Below are 18,282 nucleotides of genomic sequence, written 5' to 3'. Positions count from 1 at the left end.
TTCCTGCCCTTTCCTTATAGCAGCCAATCAAGTTTTACTGTTCTCCCATTTGACTTGCTTACTTCCGTGTCACTCTTTTGACTGCATTGACTTAAATGGAATTTAGTGTCTTGAGGGTGCTTTTTGTTTTCTTTTTATTAGTTTGTGGATCTTTCATCAAAACTGCTAAGACTTCCTAGTGCTCCCCAAGCCTTTCTTGCTCACATACCTGCCCCTCTCACTGTTCTCATCACAAAGAAGTATCATGGGTATGGTTCTTTTATTCCTGTTTTAGTGGAAAGAACCTGGCTATCAGGATGGATAATATGAAGTTTGAGCCTGAAAAAGCCATCAGTAACTGAAAGATACCAAAGCCACTAATACGTAAAATGTTTTTAAGGTGGATTGAGTTCCGAGAATGTCAGGTGAGGAAGACACTTGAGGTGTGGCCTGCATTGTCTGATGTGATGCCCCAGTTGTCTTTTTTTGTATTTTTTCCTGGTGCTACTATCTTGAGAGGTGGAGCTACAGAGCTTGAAATGACCCCTAAAAAATACCCGCCAGGTCCTTCAATACTTCCTCATAAAGATACCAGAGGCAACATGGCATATTAAGCATGACACTAGCAGATGACTGAATTATTTTTCAGGAATACAAATTGAAGCACTTAAGTTCATCTGAACTTTGAGTCGAACCTTACTTTTTTATTGTTGTTTTCTTCTCTTAGTCTTCATCTCGCTTCTTCACATCGAGTTCCACCCACTTAGCAAATATGATTGACTCAGGCAGGTGAATTAAGCCATTACTGCACACTCTTTTGCTCTCCTGCCTCTCGGTATTACCCCTGAACTTGAATATTTTCACCTGAATGATTTAAATCAGTTTGCTGTTCTCATGTTGCTTTTCAAGCCTTTTTAATATCACATCCTCTTCATTCAGCCCTTTGCTCAGGTTACCCTGTGAACACGCTTCTGTTAGGATGGCTACAACCTGAGAGTGTTGGCCCTCCCCAGCCAGGTCAGGTTGGCCCTATTTGGGTATAACCCCCACAGAGAATATGCCCCAGAACGTGGCCTGCAGTGGAGTTATTACATGGATCTGAATGTGGGAAGGTTGACACTGTAGTCCTGGCTAGTTATAATCTAGCCTCACAGGAAGAGGAGCCAGTGGCTTACATTGCAGAACGTTTTTTGGTTCAAACAAGGAACATCTGATGGCCTGGACTTTTAGTACGGAAATGAGGTCCTGAGGTAAAGGATAGAGTGGTATAGGGAAAGCAGTTCAGCCTGGGGATTGGATGATGAAAATGCTGATCCCTGATGGTTGTAATCAATGACCTAACTTCTGTGGCCCTGTTTTCCTCACCTCTAAAATGACTTGGTGAGTTTCAGATTTGGCCATTTTTTTACTATACGGGACTAGGTGCGACCCCTCTTGAGACAAGTTTTCCCTGTAAAATGTGTGACAGGCTCTGTCTTTCAATGCAACAAAATACCGGTCATAACTACTGCTGTGCAGTTTTTGCCTATTTCTAGAAATTTCTGCTTCTTGAATAAGGTGTATTGGCACATTTTTCTTTTTTTCTCTCAAATAGAATGTTTACATTTGACTTGCTAGTTCAGCTGTGACCTGTCCTGGAAATAAAAATTTCTGTCCAGTACCTACTGCTGGTTCATTTCATGGCACACTTTTAAGGAGTGAGGCCACAAATGGGCTCACGGACCACTTGCAGTGGGGTTCTCTGGAGGCTGATGGAGAAACTCATCGTTGAATAGCTGTTCTTGGTGTAACACTCACATCTGTGGAAACATAACTGGGGGCATCTTATGCATATTTAGAAACTTAATAAGTTGCCCAGAGAGTCTTAAAGGCCATTTTGGAATACGAGGCCATGCGATGGTGTTTTTGTTTTTTAATTTGTGTGCTGTGCCCAGAGTTATGATTTAAAGTGCTAATGCTTTGCCCAGCCGGCATGGCTCAGTGGTTGAGCGTCATCCTATGAGCCAGGAGGTCACGGTTTGATTCCCTGTCAGGGCACATGCCTGAGTTGTGGCTCTATCCCTGGTGTGGGGCGTGCATGAGTCAGCCAATCAATGATTCTCTCTCATCATTGATGTTTCTATCTCTTTCTCCCTCTCCCATCCTCTCTGAAATGAATAAAGATATATATTTAAAAATATATATAAATAAGCCCCGCTGGCATGGCTCAGTGGTTGAGCATTGACCCTTAAACCAGGAGGTCATGGTTCGATTCCCGGTCAGGGCACATACCCGGGTTGCGTGCTCGATCCTCAGTAGAGGGCGTGCAGGAGGCAGCCGATCAATGATTCTCTCCCACCATTGATGTTTCTATTTTCTATCTCTCTCCCTCTCCCTTCCTCTCTGAAATCAATAAAAATATATTTTAAAAGTGTGTAAATATATATACATATATATATCTGTATATATATAGTGTTAATGCTTTTTGTAAAGTGATTTGCTTTAAGTACATTAAAGGTTGTACAAGTGTTGTTCCCTAGTTGTGCATTTTACATATCCTGCCTCAGCTTAGTTTTTGTTTGAAAGTCTCTACAGCAACTCTTACATAATATGTGTTGCTGGAAAGAAAGCTGGGCAATCCATTCTCCAACTTGATAGCTCATTTTGACACCTACCTTTGGTAATAACTTCTTCCTCTTTATAATCTGTCTCTTTACATTCCCCTGCCTCCACCCCTTGGTATCCCAGAGACAGGGAACCAGGCTAGCTTAGAGCCCATAGGTGCAGGGCATGGAGCCATGTTTATAAACTAACAACTGAAATTTTGAAAATATGTATTAACTCATGTTAACAATAATAACACCTGTTACATGTTAACGTAAATAACATTTTTATGGAAAATACCTTTCCAAGAGAAAGTTTTTGACTTTCTAGTCACTTGCCTCTGTAGCAGGAATTTTAACCAGAGTTAGAAGGGGACAAGGAAAGCCGTTTTGTTGGCAGGTGTGTTTTCTGGGGAGGTAGCTGTGACTGTCACCCTGGGAGAGTAGGGTCCCTGATTCCCCGGCCCAGAATACCAAAAGCCACTCTCTGTGGGCTCAGTTCTGAACTCGGGGTTCTGTTGGGGGCCTCCCAGAGCACATTTTCAATCATTCTCTTCCCAACTTTTTCCTATACAACCCTAGATTGAACTGTAGAGTAACTCAGAGATGACCCAAGGAATAGTACTTTATATATATATACTAGAGGCCCGATGCACAAAAATTTGTGCACTTGGGGGGGAAGGGGGGGTCCCTCAGCCCGGCCTGTGCCCTCTCGCAGTCTGAGACCCCTCACGAGATAACGACCTGCTGGCTTAGGCCTGCTCCCAGGTGACAGAGGACAGGCCCAATCCCTAGGTGCAGCCCCTGGTCGGGCTCAGAGCAGGGCTGATTGGGGAGTTGGGGCGCCACTCCCTGTCATGCACAGAGCAGGGCAGATCGGGAGGTTGCGATGCCACCCTCAGTCACACTCAGGGTAGGGCTGATTGGGGGATTGGAGCACCGCCCCCTGTCACACTCAAGGCAGGGTCGATGGGGAGGTTGTGGTGCCACCCCCTGTCATGCACAGAGCAGGGTCAATCAGGGGGTTGGGGAGCTCCCACCTGTCACTCACAGAGTAGGGCCGATAGGGGAGTTGGGGCACCGCCCCCTGTAACACACAGAGCAGGGCGGATCAGGGGGTTGGGGCGCCGCCCTCTATCACCCACAGAGCAGGGCCGATCAGGGGGTTGGGGCGCCACCACTCTCACACTCAGGGCAGGGCCGATGGGGAGGTTATAGCTCTACCCCGTCACACACAGAGCAGGGCCCATGGGGTGAGGGGGTTGGGGCGCCGCACCCTGTCACACACAGAGCAGGCCGATCAGGGGTTGGGGCGCCACACGCTGTCACACACAGAGCTGCAGGGCGATCATGGGGTTGGGGAGCTCTCCCATATCAGGCACAGAGCAGGGCTGATCAGGGGGTTGGGGTGCCTTCCCCTGTCACGAACAGAGCAGGGCAGATAGAGAGGTTGTGGTCCCGCCCCCTGTCACACACAGAGCCGCAGGGTGATCAGGAGGTTTGGGCACTGCCTCCTGTCATGCTGATCCCAGTGCTGGGAGGCCTCTCAGCTCCGCTGATCCTGGTGCTGGGAGGCATATTATCCTTTTACTATATAGGATAGAGGCCTGGTGCATGGGTGGGGGCTGGTGGTTTGCCCTGAAGGGTGTCCTGGATCAGGGTGGGGTTCCCCACTGGGGTGCCTGGCCAGCCTGGATGAGGGGATGATGGCTGTTTGCAGCTGGTCACACACCCTTCAGGGTGGGGGTCCCCACTGGGGTGCCTGGCCAGTCTGGGTGAGGGGCTGAGGGCTGTTTTCAGGCTGGTGGGTGACTGAAGCTTCCAACTGCTCCTTTTTTTCTTTTTCCTTTTTTATTCTGGGACAGCTTTAGCTCTGGCTCCAGCTCTGAGGCCTCTGCTTCTGAAAGCAGGTATCTGGTTTGTTTGGGTTCTATAATCAAAACACTGTATCAACTCCAGCTCTGAGATCCTGGCAGGCTGAAAGCAGGTTTCTGGGGTTTTGTTTAGCTTCTATATTTGTAACAGTGTTTCAAACTGCAAGGTCAGAGGCCGCCAAGGCAGGCGGGGAACGTTGGTTTCCTCCGTCACTGAAGCAAGCAAGCCTCATGTTAGCTTCAAGCTGCCTGGCTGCTGGCTGCCATCTTGGCTGGCAGTTAATTTGCATATCTCGCTGATTAGCCAATGGGAAGGGTAGCGGATGTATGCTAATTACCATGTTTCTCTTTTATTAGATAGGATTTTTAATTCATGTGTAATTAATTCCCTATTTTTAATTGGTTCACTACCCCCGGCAGCTCCATTGAGGAAAGATGAGGCTCTGCGGAGAAGATGGTCAGGGATGGGAAGGTATTTGAGTTCAGCGGAGGGGATCCAGGAGCTTTACCTCCATTGGGGCAATGGGGAAGCAGTTCTTCCCCGAGCTGTCCCCTTTCTAGTGCCTGCTCCTGTCCTGCTTCCAAGCTAGACGTTTGGTAGACCCTGGGTGCCTCCCGTGAGATCTGCTGCTCTGGGGCAGGCATCCCACCTTGGTAACCTGTGTGGGGCTGGTGCTTCCCCGTAGTCCTGTGCTCTGTAGGAAGTTCACCATTGCCCTTGGCCTTCCCCAGGAGATGCCAGTAGCCCCCCACCTCCTCCAGTAGGACAACCACAAGTGACTTCAAACTTTACCAGATGCCTCCTGGAGGGCAGAATGGCCCGCTGTAGAGATCACCGCTCTAGAGACCCCTCCACAGAGTACATTAGCTTGTAAGTCATGCACAGCACATATATGTCTAAGAATAATGTCTCCTTCCTTTCAAGCAGCAGTGCTCAGGCAGAAGGGGTGTCAGCACTTTTACAGTCTTAAAAGTTAGCAAGGACCCAAAGAGCCTTATTTAGTGGGTTATAGCTGTCTGATAGGTTGCATATGGAAATTAAAACAAATTTTAAATGTTCATTAATTCATCTAGTAATAATCTCACACCTATTACATGTTATCATAAATCACATATTTTTATGAGAAATAACTATAAAATTCACTGAGAAAGTGGCATTGCACTGTTTTTGCAAGTCTCTTTAATATCTGGTTTAATAGAAGAAGCTGGCTTCTCGAGTCTACTCCTGCATTCACTCTGTTTTGGTCACTTGTCTTATAGCCAGTGAAAAATCAACATGATGGTTATAAAGGCAAATTGTGTCTTAGTACTGTCATAAAAACAGTTGACCCCAGAAGGGGCCCAAGGGGCCGCTTTGAGAATCACTGTGGATCCTCTTCCAGTCCTTTGTTCTGGATCCTTTCATCCTCTTAGCTGCAACTCAAGTTCATTTATCCTGAGATTTAAGAGGGATTTTTCTCCCCATTTTGGGTCATATTTTTTCCATCTTTTAAATATGAGTAGCAATTATTTGCTCTACTGATTATCATTTGTACTGCCTGGGATACCTTGACTTGCCTCCCTAACTAGATTAAGTCCTTGAAGACAGCATTTAACTTGATGCTTCTTAGCACTTGCCATTTTTGTTAGGGCCTGGAGGCAGGAGGTGTGTATAGTGGAGAGGCACCCTGCAGCATCTGTGAAAGCTGGGGGGTCAGTCTGCCACCAGCATGAGTCATTGTGACATTTTCCTAAGTCACAAGGAAATTTCATCTGAACGATTTCAGCTATAAAAAAGCTCCAAGATTCTCTAAAACATTGGGAACCCACCAATGTCTGCTTCGGCACAACATTATAGGTAATTGTCTTGCATTTTCTGGTCATTATCTCAATTTTTGTTCAGCAAAGACTTCCCCGCTTTTTGGTCAGGTTGGAGAGCAGCCTGTGCAGAAGTGCCGCTTCCCAAAACCAAACCCATCTTTGTTTTCTCCACCTGGGGGAGCAAGAGAACAAGCCTAGAGGTTAAACTCTCCTAGAAAGTGCAGTATTGGTTGAGGACGTTGGATATTTTGTTTGTTTTAAGATGAGATTTATTATGGCTCTAAAGGGGAGTTGCTCTGAGCTTGTGCTGTGTTTGCCATTGGGACTGTCAAAGTGTCTGGGAGCTCTGCTGTATTAGATCTGTGCTGTGCAAGACGTCAGCCTCTGGCATGTGTGTCTGTTGAAATCAATGAAAATTAAATGAACTTTAGAAACTCCGTTCCTTGGTCATAGTAGCCACAGTTCAAGTGCTCAGGAGCCACGTGTGGCTAGTGGCTGCACTATTGGTCAGCAAATATAGAACATTTTCTGCTTCATAGAAAGGTCGATCAGACAGAGCTGCCTTACACCTAGCTGTGTTTTCCAAAATATTTATAATGTGAGTATATTTAACTTCGTTAGCTATCACTTTTTTAATATGAGATAGCAAATTTAAGATTAAATTTAAAGGAAAAGAAGACACATTGGCAAAGGAGAAGACAGTGGATAAAATTAGGGAATGGAGGAAGGGGAGAAGAAAAGGGAATTCAGTGGTAAGATGCGAGGGAAGCCCTGTCATCACTTGGTCTGGAACCCCCTATGTCCTGAGGCCCTGATACGCAGAAGAAGATCTGCTATTCCCATAGGAGTGGGCCTGGGGACCCAAGGGAAAGTGTCGTCCTCGACTTTCTGTTTAGACTTTTTGTCTTTATCAAAACACAGGGTTAAAAAATGAAATAGTTTTGCCCTACCTGGTTTAGCTCAGTGGTTGGAGTGTTGGCCTGTGGGCTGACAGGTTCTGGGTTCGGTTTCAGGTTCGATTCTGGTCAAGGGCACATACCTCGGTTACAGGCTTAATCCCTGCCCCTGTCAGGGTGACACATTGATGTTTCTCCCTCTCTGTCTTTCCCCCTCCCTTCCACTCTGTCTAAAAAGCAATGGAAAAAAATATCCTTGGGTGAGGATTAACAAATATATTTAAAAATTTTAAAAATATGAAAATCTATAGTTCCCATGTCACAATCCACTGTCAGCGTATGGCAGAGCAACTTCTTTCTACTGTTGTGCTGATTGGCCCTACATCCAGGACCTCCTCCTCTCCCAGGAAGCAGAGGTGTGTGGTAGAGGGTGGGCTCTCCAGCCAGACCCTCCTGCTCATGGACTGGTCTTCCTTCTACCTCTCTGTCATTCTCCCTTTATCTTGGCCTTTCTCTTTCATGTTGCAGATTGCGTGCTGAATGCCATTGTGGGTGCTGGGGATTCGGTGCAGGACACAGCAGGGTGCCTGAGCCCCGTGGTTTACTTTCAGTGAGTGCTATATGCACTAGTTTTTCTCAGGGGCACTGGTGACATTTGGTGTGAGGGCATCTCACACTTTGCAGAGCAGTAGCTCTGGGGCTCTGGACACCAGTAGCTCCCTCTGGTCATTGTGTTATCAAAACTGTACTCACAAGTTTCCAGAAACCCCTGGTAGGGCAGGACCACCTCTGGCAGCCCCCTTGCTAGAGACCCAGGTGGTCAGAGATGGTCTCGCCAAGATGGTGATGGTGTTAAAGGTGCGAGCAGAATGTGAAGAAGAAGCCAGTGGTGCAAAAATCTGGGAAAGGGTGGTCCAGCAGTGGAAGCAGCTAGTGCAAAGGCTTTGCGGCACACGGGAGCTTGTGTGTCCTCCAGAAAGAAGGCTAACTTGGCTGAAGAGAAGCGAGGGTGGCTCAAGCAGGAGGGGTGAAGTCCAAGAGATGGACAAGGCAGGATCCAGTAAGATCTTATCAGCAGGGTTTTGGATTTTTATTCTAAGGATGATAGGAAACCATTGAGAAATTTTGAGCAGGGAAGTGAGACAACCTGACTTAAGCATTTAAAAGACCTCTGCAACAGATCCTTTGTAGGAAATAGAGGGGCAAGAATTGAAGCAAGGAGACCACTAGATGACAAGGCCCGCTCAGATGCCTGCTATCCTGTCTGCACCTGCAAAGATGAGGCCCTGGTACCGCTGGCTGTGGGTTCTGGACTTGGATGGCTTGTCAGCTGACTGCTTGCTTTACAGGCCTGAACTGAGAGCTGGCTTTTGTGGCTTCTGACTTATAGAGACCAGAATGCAGAACTTTGCTCAAAAGGAGTAACGCTCTGGCACTGGCAGCCTTAGTTTTCCCTAAACAGTCTCATTTCTTTAAAGAATACCTTTTCTCTCTTCATAAACACCTGGTTCACCTGTTGTGCAAATGTTCAGTGGCTATGGACAGGTCATTATTCAAACCAAAGACTAAACTCCTTTTCTGCTCCGTGACTTACTCCCTCCAGAGTTTCTGAGTCCTGAGCCTCTGGGGGCCTCTGTGTGAACAGATCACTTGCCTTCTATACCTTGCCACACCCACCTCTCCGTCTGCTTTCTACTCCCAGACATTTTGTTGAATGCTCTTGTCCTGAGGTGCACCAACGACTCCCCATGCAGATTTTTCTTATTGGAGGTTTTAACTTCCCCATTCTTTCATTACCACTTGTAATGGGACTCACGTGGTTTGCTGATTGGTGTGAGTGCATGGTCAGTCTTGATCAGGAAAATCTCTGTCCTTCCCTTATTTTCACCTCTCAGCCAGGAATTGTTGGCTTAATGTAGGGGTCAGGAAACTTTTTCTGTAAAGGCTCAGATAATAAGTATTTTAGACTTTGAGTGTCATACAGTCTCTGTTGCAACTACTCAACTCTACTGTTGCAGCAAGTGACTAACCATAGACAACATGTAAACTAATAGCCGTGGCTGTGTTCCAATAACACTTTATTCACAAAATAGGCAAGGGGCCAGGTACGGCCCATGGGCTTTAGCTTGATGACCCTGGCCTAGTGGAATCCAAATCAGGTTCAGTACTTAGAGGAACTTTGGCAGAAGCTGGGCACTGTTGTTACTTTGTGGGTCTCTGCATGGACTCTTACCTGAGACCAGCAGTGGTTATGCTCTGTGAAAGAAGTATCCCTTTGTTTTGTTTTTTTACTCCATTCACCATCTGGAAGCTATTGAGACCAGTGGTTTGACCTGCCTAATCTATATATATAAAAGGTTAATATGCAGAGTGTCCCCTTGGGATTCCAACCTGGAGAATAGTTCAATCGCTTGCTATGATGTGCGCTGACCACCAGGGGGCAGCGCAGAACATGGTGGGTGACCAGCAGTGGCCCCGGGGCACTGAGGGAAGGAGAAGGCGGGGAGGCCGGGGGAACCTCTCAGTGGTGGCAGCGTGGGTGAAGGAAGGAGGAGGTGATGCGGGGGGACCTGATTGGCACTGATCTCCGGTCAAGCCTAGGGACCCTATCCGTTTACAAATTTCATGCACCGGGCCTCTAGTTGAACAATAAATGTCTTATATCTCATTGTGAATATTAGACTTGCAGTGTTTGATTGAAAGGGAAGAGGTACTGCTTAGTACAGTGATCCCTTTTATGTTTTTACTTTGTAGTTTGAAGGAAATATCTCCAAGTACAAAAAACCTCCCAAACACTTGAGGTGGTTTTTTTTCACTGTGAATTTATGGGGCTGCTATTGCCTGGCTATATAGAAGGTTGGGGGATGGGGGTGACTGCCAGGCACTGAAATGTGCAAGTTTGATGCATCTTTTTAGAAACTGCAGTGGGTCACTTTTTCCTGAGGGTGAAGGAAAGCTTCTAGAATCTTGTTCTCTCTGCCTACCAATGTGCAGCCATGCACACTGGCTGCTGTGGAAGAATTGGGAAGATGCCTGGCACCCCTTAAGCCAGAGATAGGGAGCGTCCAGCCCACGGGCTATATAATCTGGCCCTGCCGAGGCATTAGGGGTGAGTTAATTCAATGTTTGACCAAATCTAGCAGGGCTTATTATTATTATTATTATTATTATTATTATTATTATTGATTTCAGAGAAGAAGGGAGAGGGAGAGAGAGATAGAAACATCAATGATGAGAATCATTGATCGGCTGCCTCCTGCACACCCCCTACTGGGGATTGAGTCTACAACCCGGGCATGTGCCCTTGACCTGAATTGAACCTGGGACCCGTCAGTCCACAGGCCGACACTCTATCCACTGAGCCAAACTGGCTAGGGTAGGCTAATTATTAAGTTGATAATTTTTTTAAATATATTTTATTGATTTTTTTACAGAGAGGAAGGGAGAGGATGAGGGAGAGGGATAGAGAGCTAGAAACATCAATGAGAGAGAAACATCGATCAGCTGCCTCCTGCACACTCCCTACTGGGGATGTGCCTGCAACCAAGGTACATGCCCTTGACCGGAATCGAACCTCAGAACCTTCAATTCGCAGGCCGACGCTCTATCCACTGAGCCAAACCGGTTAGGGCTAAGTTGATAATTTAGTATGGCCCACTAATGAAGTTATAAATATCCATATGGCCTTTGGCAGAAAAAAGGTTCTCCACCCCTGCCTTAGGCAGACAGTGCTTTTGCCTCTGCACCTCCCTGTGGGCCCAGCACTGTGTAAGTTAGTGTACAAGTTTTTGTTTGAACACCTGTTTTTAGTTCTTTTGGGTATTTACCTAGGAGTGGGATTGCTGGGTCCAGACCTGCCAGGGACTGGCCACTTCCCTTCCCCCTCCCCTAAGACCCCACTGCCAAAGCTTCAAGGATCCCAGTGCTCCACATTGACAAACCCCTCTATGCAAGGGCAGAGCTCTCACTTCACTGGGATAGCTTCAGTTTGAGTCTCAAACAGTTTTTCAGAACATCCCAAAGCCCCCACATCCGGCCTAGAAAATGCAGTTGCTTGTGAATGTGGTGGGGAGCCGCATGCTTGCTCAGGAAGCCAGGAGCTGCGACTTGCAGTGATAGGAAAAGGTCAGCCATTTTGATTTGGGATTGATACGTAACACTGACTTTGGTACATAATTCCCCATCGCTGAGCCAAAAATAGAGGCTACAGTAGATTCTGAGCATCTGTCACTTCACCAAACGAGCAGGTAAAAACAGAACTGCCATACGGTATCTCCATTCCAGGAGTGACCAAAAAAGGAAGATCGAAGTCTATTTTAGATTTTACCCAAGTCAAGTAGCTAAACATGTTCATACTTTTTTGCAAAACTTTCTTGTCATTTCAGGATAAATAAGCCAGTGTCCATGCTGTGAGTAAACACCCAAACTGGAGCAGCACAGCTGTTGTTTATCATCACTTAGTGTCCCGCCAGCGATCATGCCTCCTCCAGGCTGGGCACATTCGGCCTTCGAAACAGGCATGCTCCTTGGCACCCAGGGCACCTGCCGTTTGCATCCGCCTCCAAGAATGAAGGGGGACAACGGGTGGCACTGGTTAGCAATGGCAGGCTAGTGCTTCCGTCCTCCAATGGTTCCTCCCTTGCTGTGTGCCTGGCACTGGCCTCAACACTGGGTTCCTAGTTGAGCTTTCAGCCTCCTGTCAGAGAGGAACCCACCATCCCAATGTGAGAAAAAGAGAGCTAAGGCCACCCAGCTGGTGTGTCTCAGTGCTTGAACTTTGACCCATGAACAACTGGGTTCTGGATTCCCAGTAGGGGGCATGCAAGAGGCAGTCGATTGATGTATCTCTTTCATTGATGTTTCTGTCTTTCTGTCCCTCTCCGTTTCTGTCTTTCTAAAATTAATAAAAACATATTTTTTAAAAAATGGGGTAGTGGGGAATGCCTGGCTGGTGTGGCTCAGTGGTTGAGCACTGACCTATGAACAAGGAGGTCGCAGTTGCAGGCTCCATCCCCAGTAGGGGGCGTGCAGGAGATAGCCAATCAGTGATTCTCTCTCATCATTGATGTTTCTATCTCGCCCTATCCCTTTCTCTCTGAAAACAATAAAAATATATTTTTTAAAGAAAACAAAAAACGGAGAGAGAGAGAGAGAGCTAAGGCCAATTTAGAGGTCAGAGGGGTAACAGAAGAAGGAAGCTCCTAATTGTGCCTGGGGCAGAGCGAGGCCGGGTAGGCTGGGGGCTTTCCTGAACAAGCTGAGCTGGAACAGATGAAACACTTTCTTATATGCAGTGAAATACACATAACACAGCATTTACCACTAGTGGCATTTAGTATGTTTACAGTATTGTGTAACCATCCCCTCAGTCTGGTTCCAGGGCATTGTCCTCACCCCAAAAGGAAACCCTTACCCATTAAGCAGTAACTTTTCAGGTCCTTCCCCCAGCCCCTGGCAGCACTGACTCGCCTCTTCTCTTTGTGGAGTTGCCTGTTCTGGGCATTTCATGTCAGTGGATCATACATCGGGCTTGTTGTGTCTGGCTTCTTTCACTCAGTATCACGTTATCAAGGACCACACACATAGCCTATGTGAGTACTTCACTCCTTTTTATGGCTGAATAATATTCCATTGTTTGGCTGTAACACAGTTGTTTCATCAGTTGATGGACATTTGAGTCATTTCCATCTTTGGTTATTTTAGTACTGCTACTATGAATATTAGCTAGTGTATGAGTTTCTGTTTGAACAGCTGTTTTCAGTTCTTTGGGTACATACCTAGGAGTGGGATTGCTTGGTCCTATGGTAGCTCTGTGTTAAACTACTGAGGAACTGCGTGTTTTCCACAGCAGTCACACCATTTTTCATTTCACCAGCAGTGTATTGGGTTCCAATTTCTCTCCACCCTCCCCATCACTTATCTTCCATTTAAGAAGTATATATTGTAGCCACCCTAGTGGTTGCAAAGTAGTATGTCATTGTGGTTTTCATTTTCATTTCCCTGATGGCTAATGATGTCGAGCATCTTTCCATGTGCTTATTGACCATTTTACAACTCCTGAGTCACCATTCAGCATATTCAGACCCCTCTCCTCCCTAATGCACAGACAGCATCCTCTGCCTCTGCTTCTTCCCCTGGTGTCCCGCCTGCTTCCTTCTCCCCACCACACTTTTCTGAATCCTCACGAGAGGATATTTTTTCCATTGATTTCAAGAGAGTAGAAGGGAGGGACGGAGGGAGGGAGGGAAGGAGAGAGAGGAGAGAGACTGATGTGAGTGAGACACATCGATTGGTTGCTTCCTGCATGTACCCCAACCAGGGCCAGGAGTTGAACCTGTAACCCAGGTACCTGCCCTTGACTGGGAATCGAACCCATGATCCTCCGGTCTACATGCTGATGCTCTAACCACTGACCACACCAGCCAGGGCCCTACCACACTTTTCAAAGGTGTTGTGAATACTCTGGGTCTTCCTGCTGCATCCTCCACTCCCTCATTCAGCCCCCACAACCTGTGAGATATGAGTCCAGCAGACATTGGGCTTTAGTGACATTTGGTGGAATTGACCTTCCTTCCTTCCTGAGCAGCTCCTTCCCTTTGCCTCGTGATGCCCCACCTTCGTTTGCTTTGCCAACCGGGTCTCCGCAGCCCCCTCTGTCACTTCCTCCTTCACCCCTCTTTGCTCACTTCATGCTCTTGGACTAGGCGTTCTCATTCATTCCCTGACCTCAGTGACCAGGTAGAGAGTTGACTCCAGGTTGACATTTTGGCTCAGAGGATGGTTTCCTGAGTGCCAGCTGTGCAACACCCCAGGTGGAGAAGGTAGATGAAGGCAGGCCAGTCTTCCTGTCTCCAGAGCTGGTGGGACAGACAGTACCAAGGAGAATGACACTTGGTATAACAGACAGAGGGGGAGAATGGTGTGGAGAAAGAGGCAGAGAGGTCACTGGAACTCCTCGTCCTCGTCCAGGACACTGGCATCGCTGTGGAAGTACCTCCGACTCAGCACATTCACAGCTTCTTTCCCCCCTTTTCTTTCCTATTTCAGCGGCTTGTCCCACGTCCCCATCCTGTGTCAGCCAGAGGTCTGGGAGGTCTCCCTGACTCCTCGTCTTCTTCATCCCCCACTTCCATTCCAACCTGTCAACTAGCGCCTTGATTTTCCCACTGATTCTCTGCTCTGCCCAGTGTTCCACTTGCCGTCCTCATCTCTTGAAAAACCTCCTGTGGCTCCTCTGCTTCCCTAACCATCGGACCGGATGCCACACTGGAGCCTTAGGGGCCTTTCAAAGAGAAAACGTGTTTGTGTCATTGCCCCATTCAGACCTTTCACTTGGCTTCAAGTTTCCCTTTAACCTGGGCTGGTGGCTCTGAGGCCACCCCAGCCCCACTCTGTGCTGTGGCCTACGGCTGTGCTGAACCTCTCGGCTCTCAATGACACCTGCCTGGACACTGCTCCACACATACGCACGCACACATGAGCACACGTGCACACGCTCTCAGAGAGGCTTTCCTGATCTTGCAAGTTCCTTGGACTCCTGTCATGTATTGGGCGGCCCTATGTTTTTCACAGAACTGGACAGTGTGGTGTCTAGGCCAGACAGGCCTGTCCCCCAGGAGCTGACAGTCCTCACTGGGAGAAAGACATCCACCTTGTAATCAGCAAGTGAGCATAAAGTCAGCGCATTGATTACAAAGGAGAAGCCTGAGCTGAGAGCTCCAGGGCGCAGGAAGGCCTGGCCCCACCTAACAGAATGGGGGTCACGGGGGAGATGGGACCAGGTGGCCTTTTCTGGAAGTCACTCTGCCGGCCTTGAGGAGGAATGCTCAGGAGGGAGACGCAGGAGGTGGGACCAGCAGGGCCTATGGAAGAGGAGATGTGTGGAGTCAGCAGGTCTTGGGGAGAACTTTGTTTTCTCAGGCAGTGGGAGCCTTTCCCAGTGTGTCCCACGATGGGCTGTGGATTCCACAGATTTCGTTCTGTTTTATGACTTAGCCAGATTGCCACTTCTAGTGTGAAGGCCGTTCTGTCCAGGGAGCAGCAGAGAGCTCACCTGTTCAGGTTTGGCCCAGTCATCTTCCAAGGTTATGTTGGTAGCACTGGATTCGGCATTACAAAAAATAACAGTCCCATGTAAACTTCCATCTAGACACTTGTGTGTGTGTATCATTTAAAACAAGAACATCTCCTGGGAGGAGCTGTTTGTGACGGGAATAAGTAAATACTAGACTTTTCTGGGGGCATGTAGAGAGAACCCAGCAGGAGAGTTTTAACCTGGGGAAGCCCGTGGAGGAGGAGAGTGATGGATGGGGTTTTCGAGGAGGAAAGACCCATGCTTTCATGATCATGTGAGAGAATGATAAATGTCAGATAGAGCCCAAGATGCCCGTATTGAGGAAGAAGCTCAGATGGGGGGAGGCAGGGAGCCCAGGCCCTCGTCCCTGTGCAGGTTCATCTGCATGTGGAGCTCTGACAGCTTGCAAGCATCCCGGGCCCAGCATTCTTAAGCACCTTAGTAAAAGCTAAACAGTGCTTACTTCTTAGTAAAACTTTCAGTCAAGGATGAGAGTAAATAGTTAGGGTCTGAGTCGGTAGGTCTGCTCTCCTTGGCCCTGAGTGATTGGAGGGGCTTGTGGGTTTGTGTTCCTAAGATGAGTTTGATGGCTACAAAGTCCATTTCTCTAGCAGATTGCAGGGTGGGAGAGTAAGCACCTTCGCTGCACGTATAACCTGGGTGGTCCATACTCACCAGTGCATCTGTCAGCTGTCATTGCCTTGGCCAAGCACAGCTGAGCTCCACAGGGCTCCCTGTGCCAGCTGGTCCCCTTAGGCCTACCTGGAAGATAGAGGGCCCCGTTCTGCTGTGTGTGCCCTCAGCATACATCCACCTCTGCGCGAGTATGTGTGCTGCCCCTCACCTTGCAGGCGGGCTGCGTGTCATGGGACAGCCCAGCCATGGTGATGCAGTCTGGAGACAAGCACTGTCTCTGGAGCCCGGAGGTGAATGCGAGGAGAGAGCAGCTAGAAAGCATTTTCCGAGGCTCTCCTGTAGCCTCTGCTGAGTCCCGAGGCTGAGGGGTGAGCTGGCAGGGAAACTTGTCATTTATGAGCTGCTCAGCAAATTCGTTTCCTATTGCTGCTGCACCAATGACCACAAACTTACAGGCTTAAAAGATCATCAATTTTCTGTCTTACAGTTCTAGAGGTCAGTAATCTGAAATGGGGCCAAAATTAAGGTGTCGGCATGGATAGTTCCTCTGGAAGCTCTAGAGAAGAATTTGTTTGCTTGCCTTTCCCAACTTTTAGAAGCTGCCTGCACTCCTTGACTCATGGTCCCTTCCTCCATCTTCAAAGCCAGCAGTGTGGCGCATGCCAGCCCCTCTCTGACCTCTGCTTTGTCATCTCATTGCCTTCTGTCTTATGAAGACCTGTGTGGTTTCCTGGAGCTCACCTGCTACCACAGGACCCTTCACCTCATCACATCGGAGTTCATTTGCCCAAGTGAGGTCCCGGGATTAGGGTGTGGACATCTTTGGAGGGTCATTATCACCAGCCATTTCATACCAGTCTGTGTGGTAAATATTTAAAAGTCAAAAGGAAGATAAAGGAAATTGGGTAGACCTGTGATCTCTCCAAATCGAGCATTGCCAGAGGTGGATGGAGCCTCACAGTCCAGAAACTGTGAGTGGAAGGCACTGTCCCCGAGTGGAACTTTTATACATTTTTTCCATAGTCTAATTGTGCTATAAAATAAAATCATTTGACATATTCATTTGTTTTTGTTTTTATTTTGTAAATAGATTTCCAGCAGGAAAAGCAGCATTGGTTCTGTCTCGTCTACAGTATCTAGTAAAATTAAGGTGCCAACCGTTCAACCCCTAGTGAAGAAAGACAAACGGCAAAGTTCCTCCAGGTTTAGCGCCAGCAGTGATAGAGAACTTCAAAAACTACCATCTTTAAAAGGTAATTTTTATTATTTGTTTTTTAAAATTAAATTTTGGCTATTTAGGGAGGAGTAATGTTTTGATAGTTTGCTAGCTTTTTATACCTTTACTGGGTTTATATTCTGTAGGGTCATCTTTTCTTCTTTATGGAGTTTTTGTTTAGATTGAATGCCATTAACTTATTTACCCAACCAATACTTTAAACTCCAGAACTACTTAAGATAAAAATCTAACCATAAATGTATTGTAGGTATAATATACTAAAAAGTAATAGAGGAAAGACTTAAAAGCTTCTCATGTTAATTATAATTAAGCTAGCCAATTTTTCTTATAAGTAATTCTTCTCTTTCATCTGTCTCAGAACTCTACAGCTCATAAAGTAGCCACCCCAAGTCAAGGAATTGTGAAGACTATGGTAGAATCCCTTGGTTTTTCTGGTGGTGGAGGAATGAGGACTGGAATTATAGTCCTTGATGGACTTCTCCTATGAGTCATTGGGGATTACTCTACCCAGGGATTTCCTGTTTGAGAGGAGTCAGAGAATAGAGCTCTTTGCTTTGAATTTCCCCCAAATGGCACAGTTACCCCTTTCTACCTGAGGGTGTTCAGCCCTAAAAGTGGTCCTCCAGGAGATTTTGAGATTAAAGTCCATAAAACCTTATCAAAGAAAATAGGGTAAGAACCCCAAAGTCAAATGTGAACATCTGGAAAACTTTGTATTTTCTAAATCTAAGACTAGTGTAATACATAAAGGAAACATCAGACATTTTTCATATCTCAAGTACATAATAATGGGTCTTTTACAATGAATTTTCATTTCTTATGAACTTAGGAGCTTGGTGCAGATGTGCGGGCCAGTGGGATTCAGGGAGGCATGGAGGAAAGGAGGGAGTGAAAGGTTGGTGGAGGGAGGAACTTATGGATTCTTGAATGCACTTCCTGCTCCTGGGTTGCTAGGAATTCGCTTGGTGCAGTTTATAGAGCTTGTATGTGACTTTCGTTTGGTTTAGCTTTGTGGTAGATAATATACATCCTGTCATTTTTGAGGAGTCTTCCCCTCTCAAATAGTCCATGCCTTTCTGGGGTTATTCATTCATTTAGCAAGTACTGTATTGAGTAACTACAAAAACAGGCTTTGTTCTAGGTACTGGGGTACAGCATTAAATAAAAACCGGAGTCTGCTCTGCTGGAGCCAACATCCTGTCCC

General features: G+C 47.0%; 1 protein-coding gene across 9 annotated transcripts in view; it reads left to right on the top strand.

Annotated features, from left to right (window-relative positions):
- Positions 1-18,282, top strand: part of PPP2R5C (protein phosphatase 2 regulatory subunit B'gamma) — a 139,958-nt gene that overhangs the window by 2,556 nt on the left and 119,120 nt on the right. For 5 of the 9 annotated variants that reach the window (XM_036316715.1, XM_036316669.1, XM_036316728.1 and 2 more), the window contains one exon: positions 16,932-17,094. The exons of 1 other annotated variant lie outside the window; for it this stretch is intronic. In XM_036316715.1, coding sequence (XP_036172608.1) covers positions 16,932-17,094 — 163 coding nt within the window. 3 more of the 9 variants (XM_036316678.1, XM_036316686.1, XM_036316697.1) reach the window with 2 other exon arrangements.

This window comes from Myotis myotis, unplaced genomic scaffold (genome assembly GCF_014108235.1).
Source record: "Myotis myotis isolate mMyoMyo1 unplaced genomic scaffold, mMyoMyo1.p scaffold_m19_p_1, whole genome shotgun sequence".
NCBI lineage: Eukaryota > Metazoa > Chordata > Mammalia > Chiroptera > Vespertilionidae > Myotis > Myotis myotis.
Note: the sequence above shows the minus strand (reverse complement) of the source record. Positions and strands in the feature narration are given on the sequence as shown.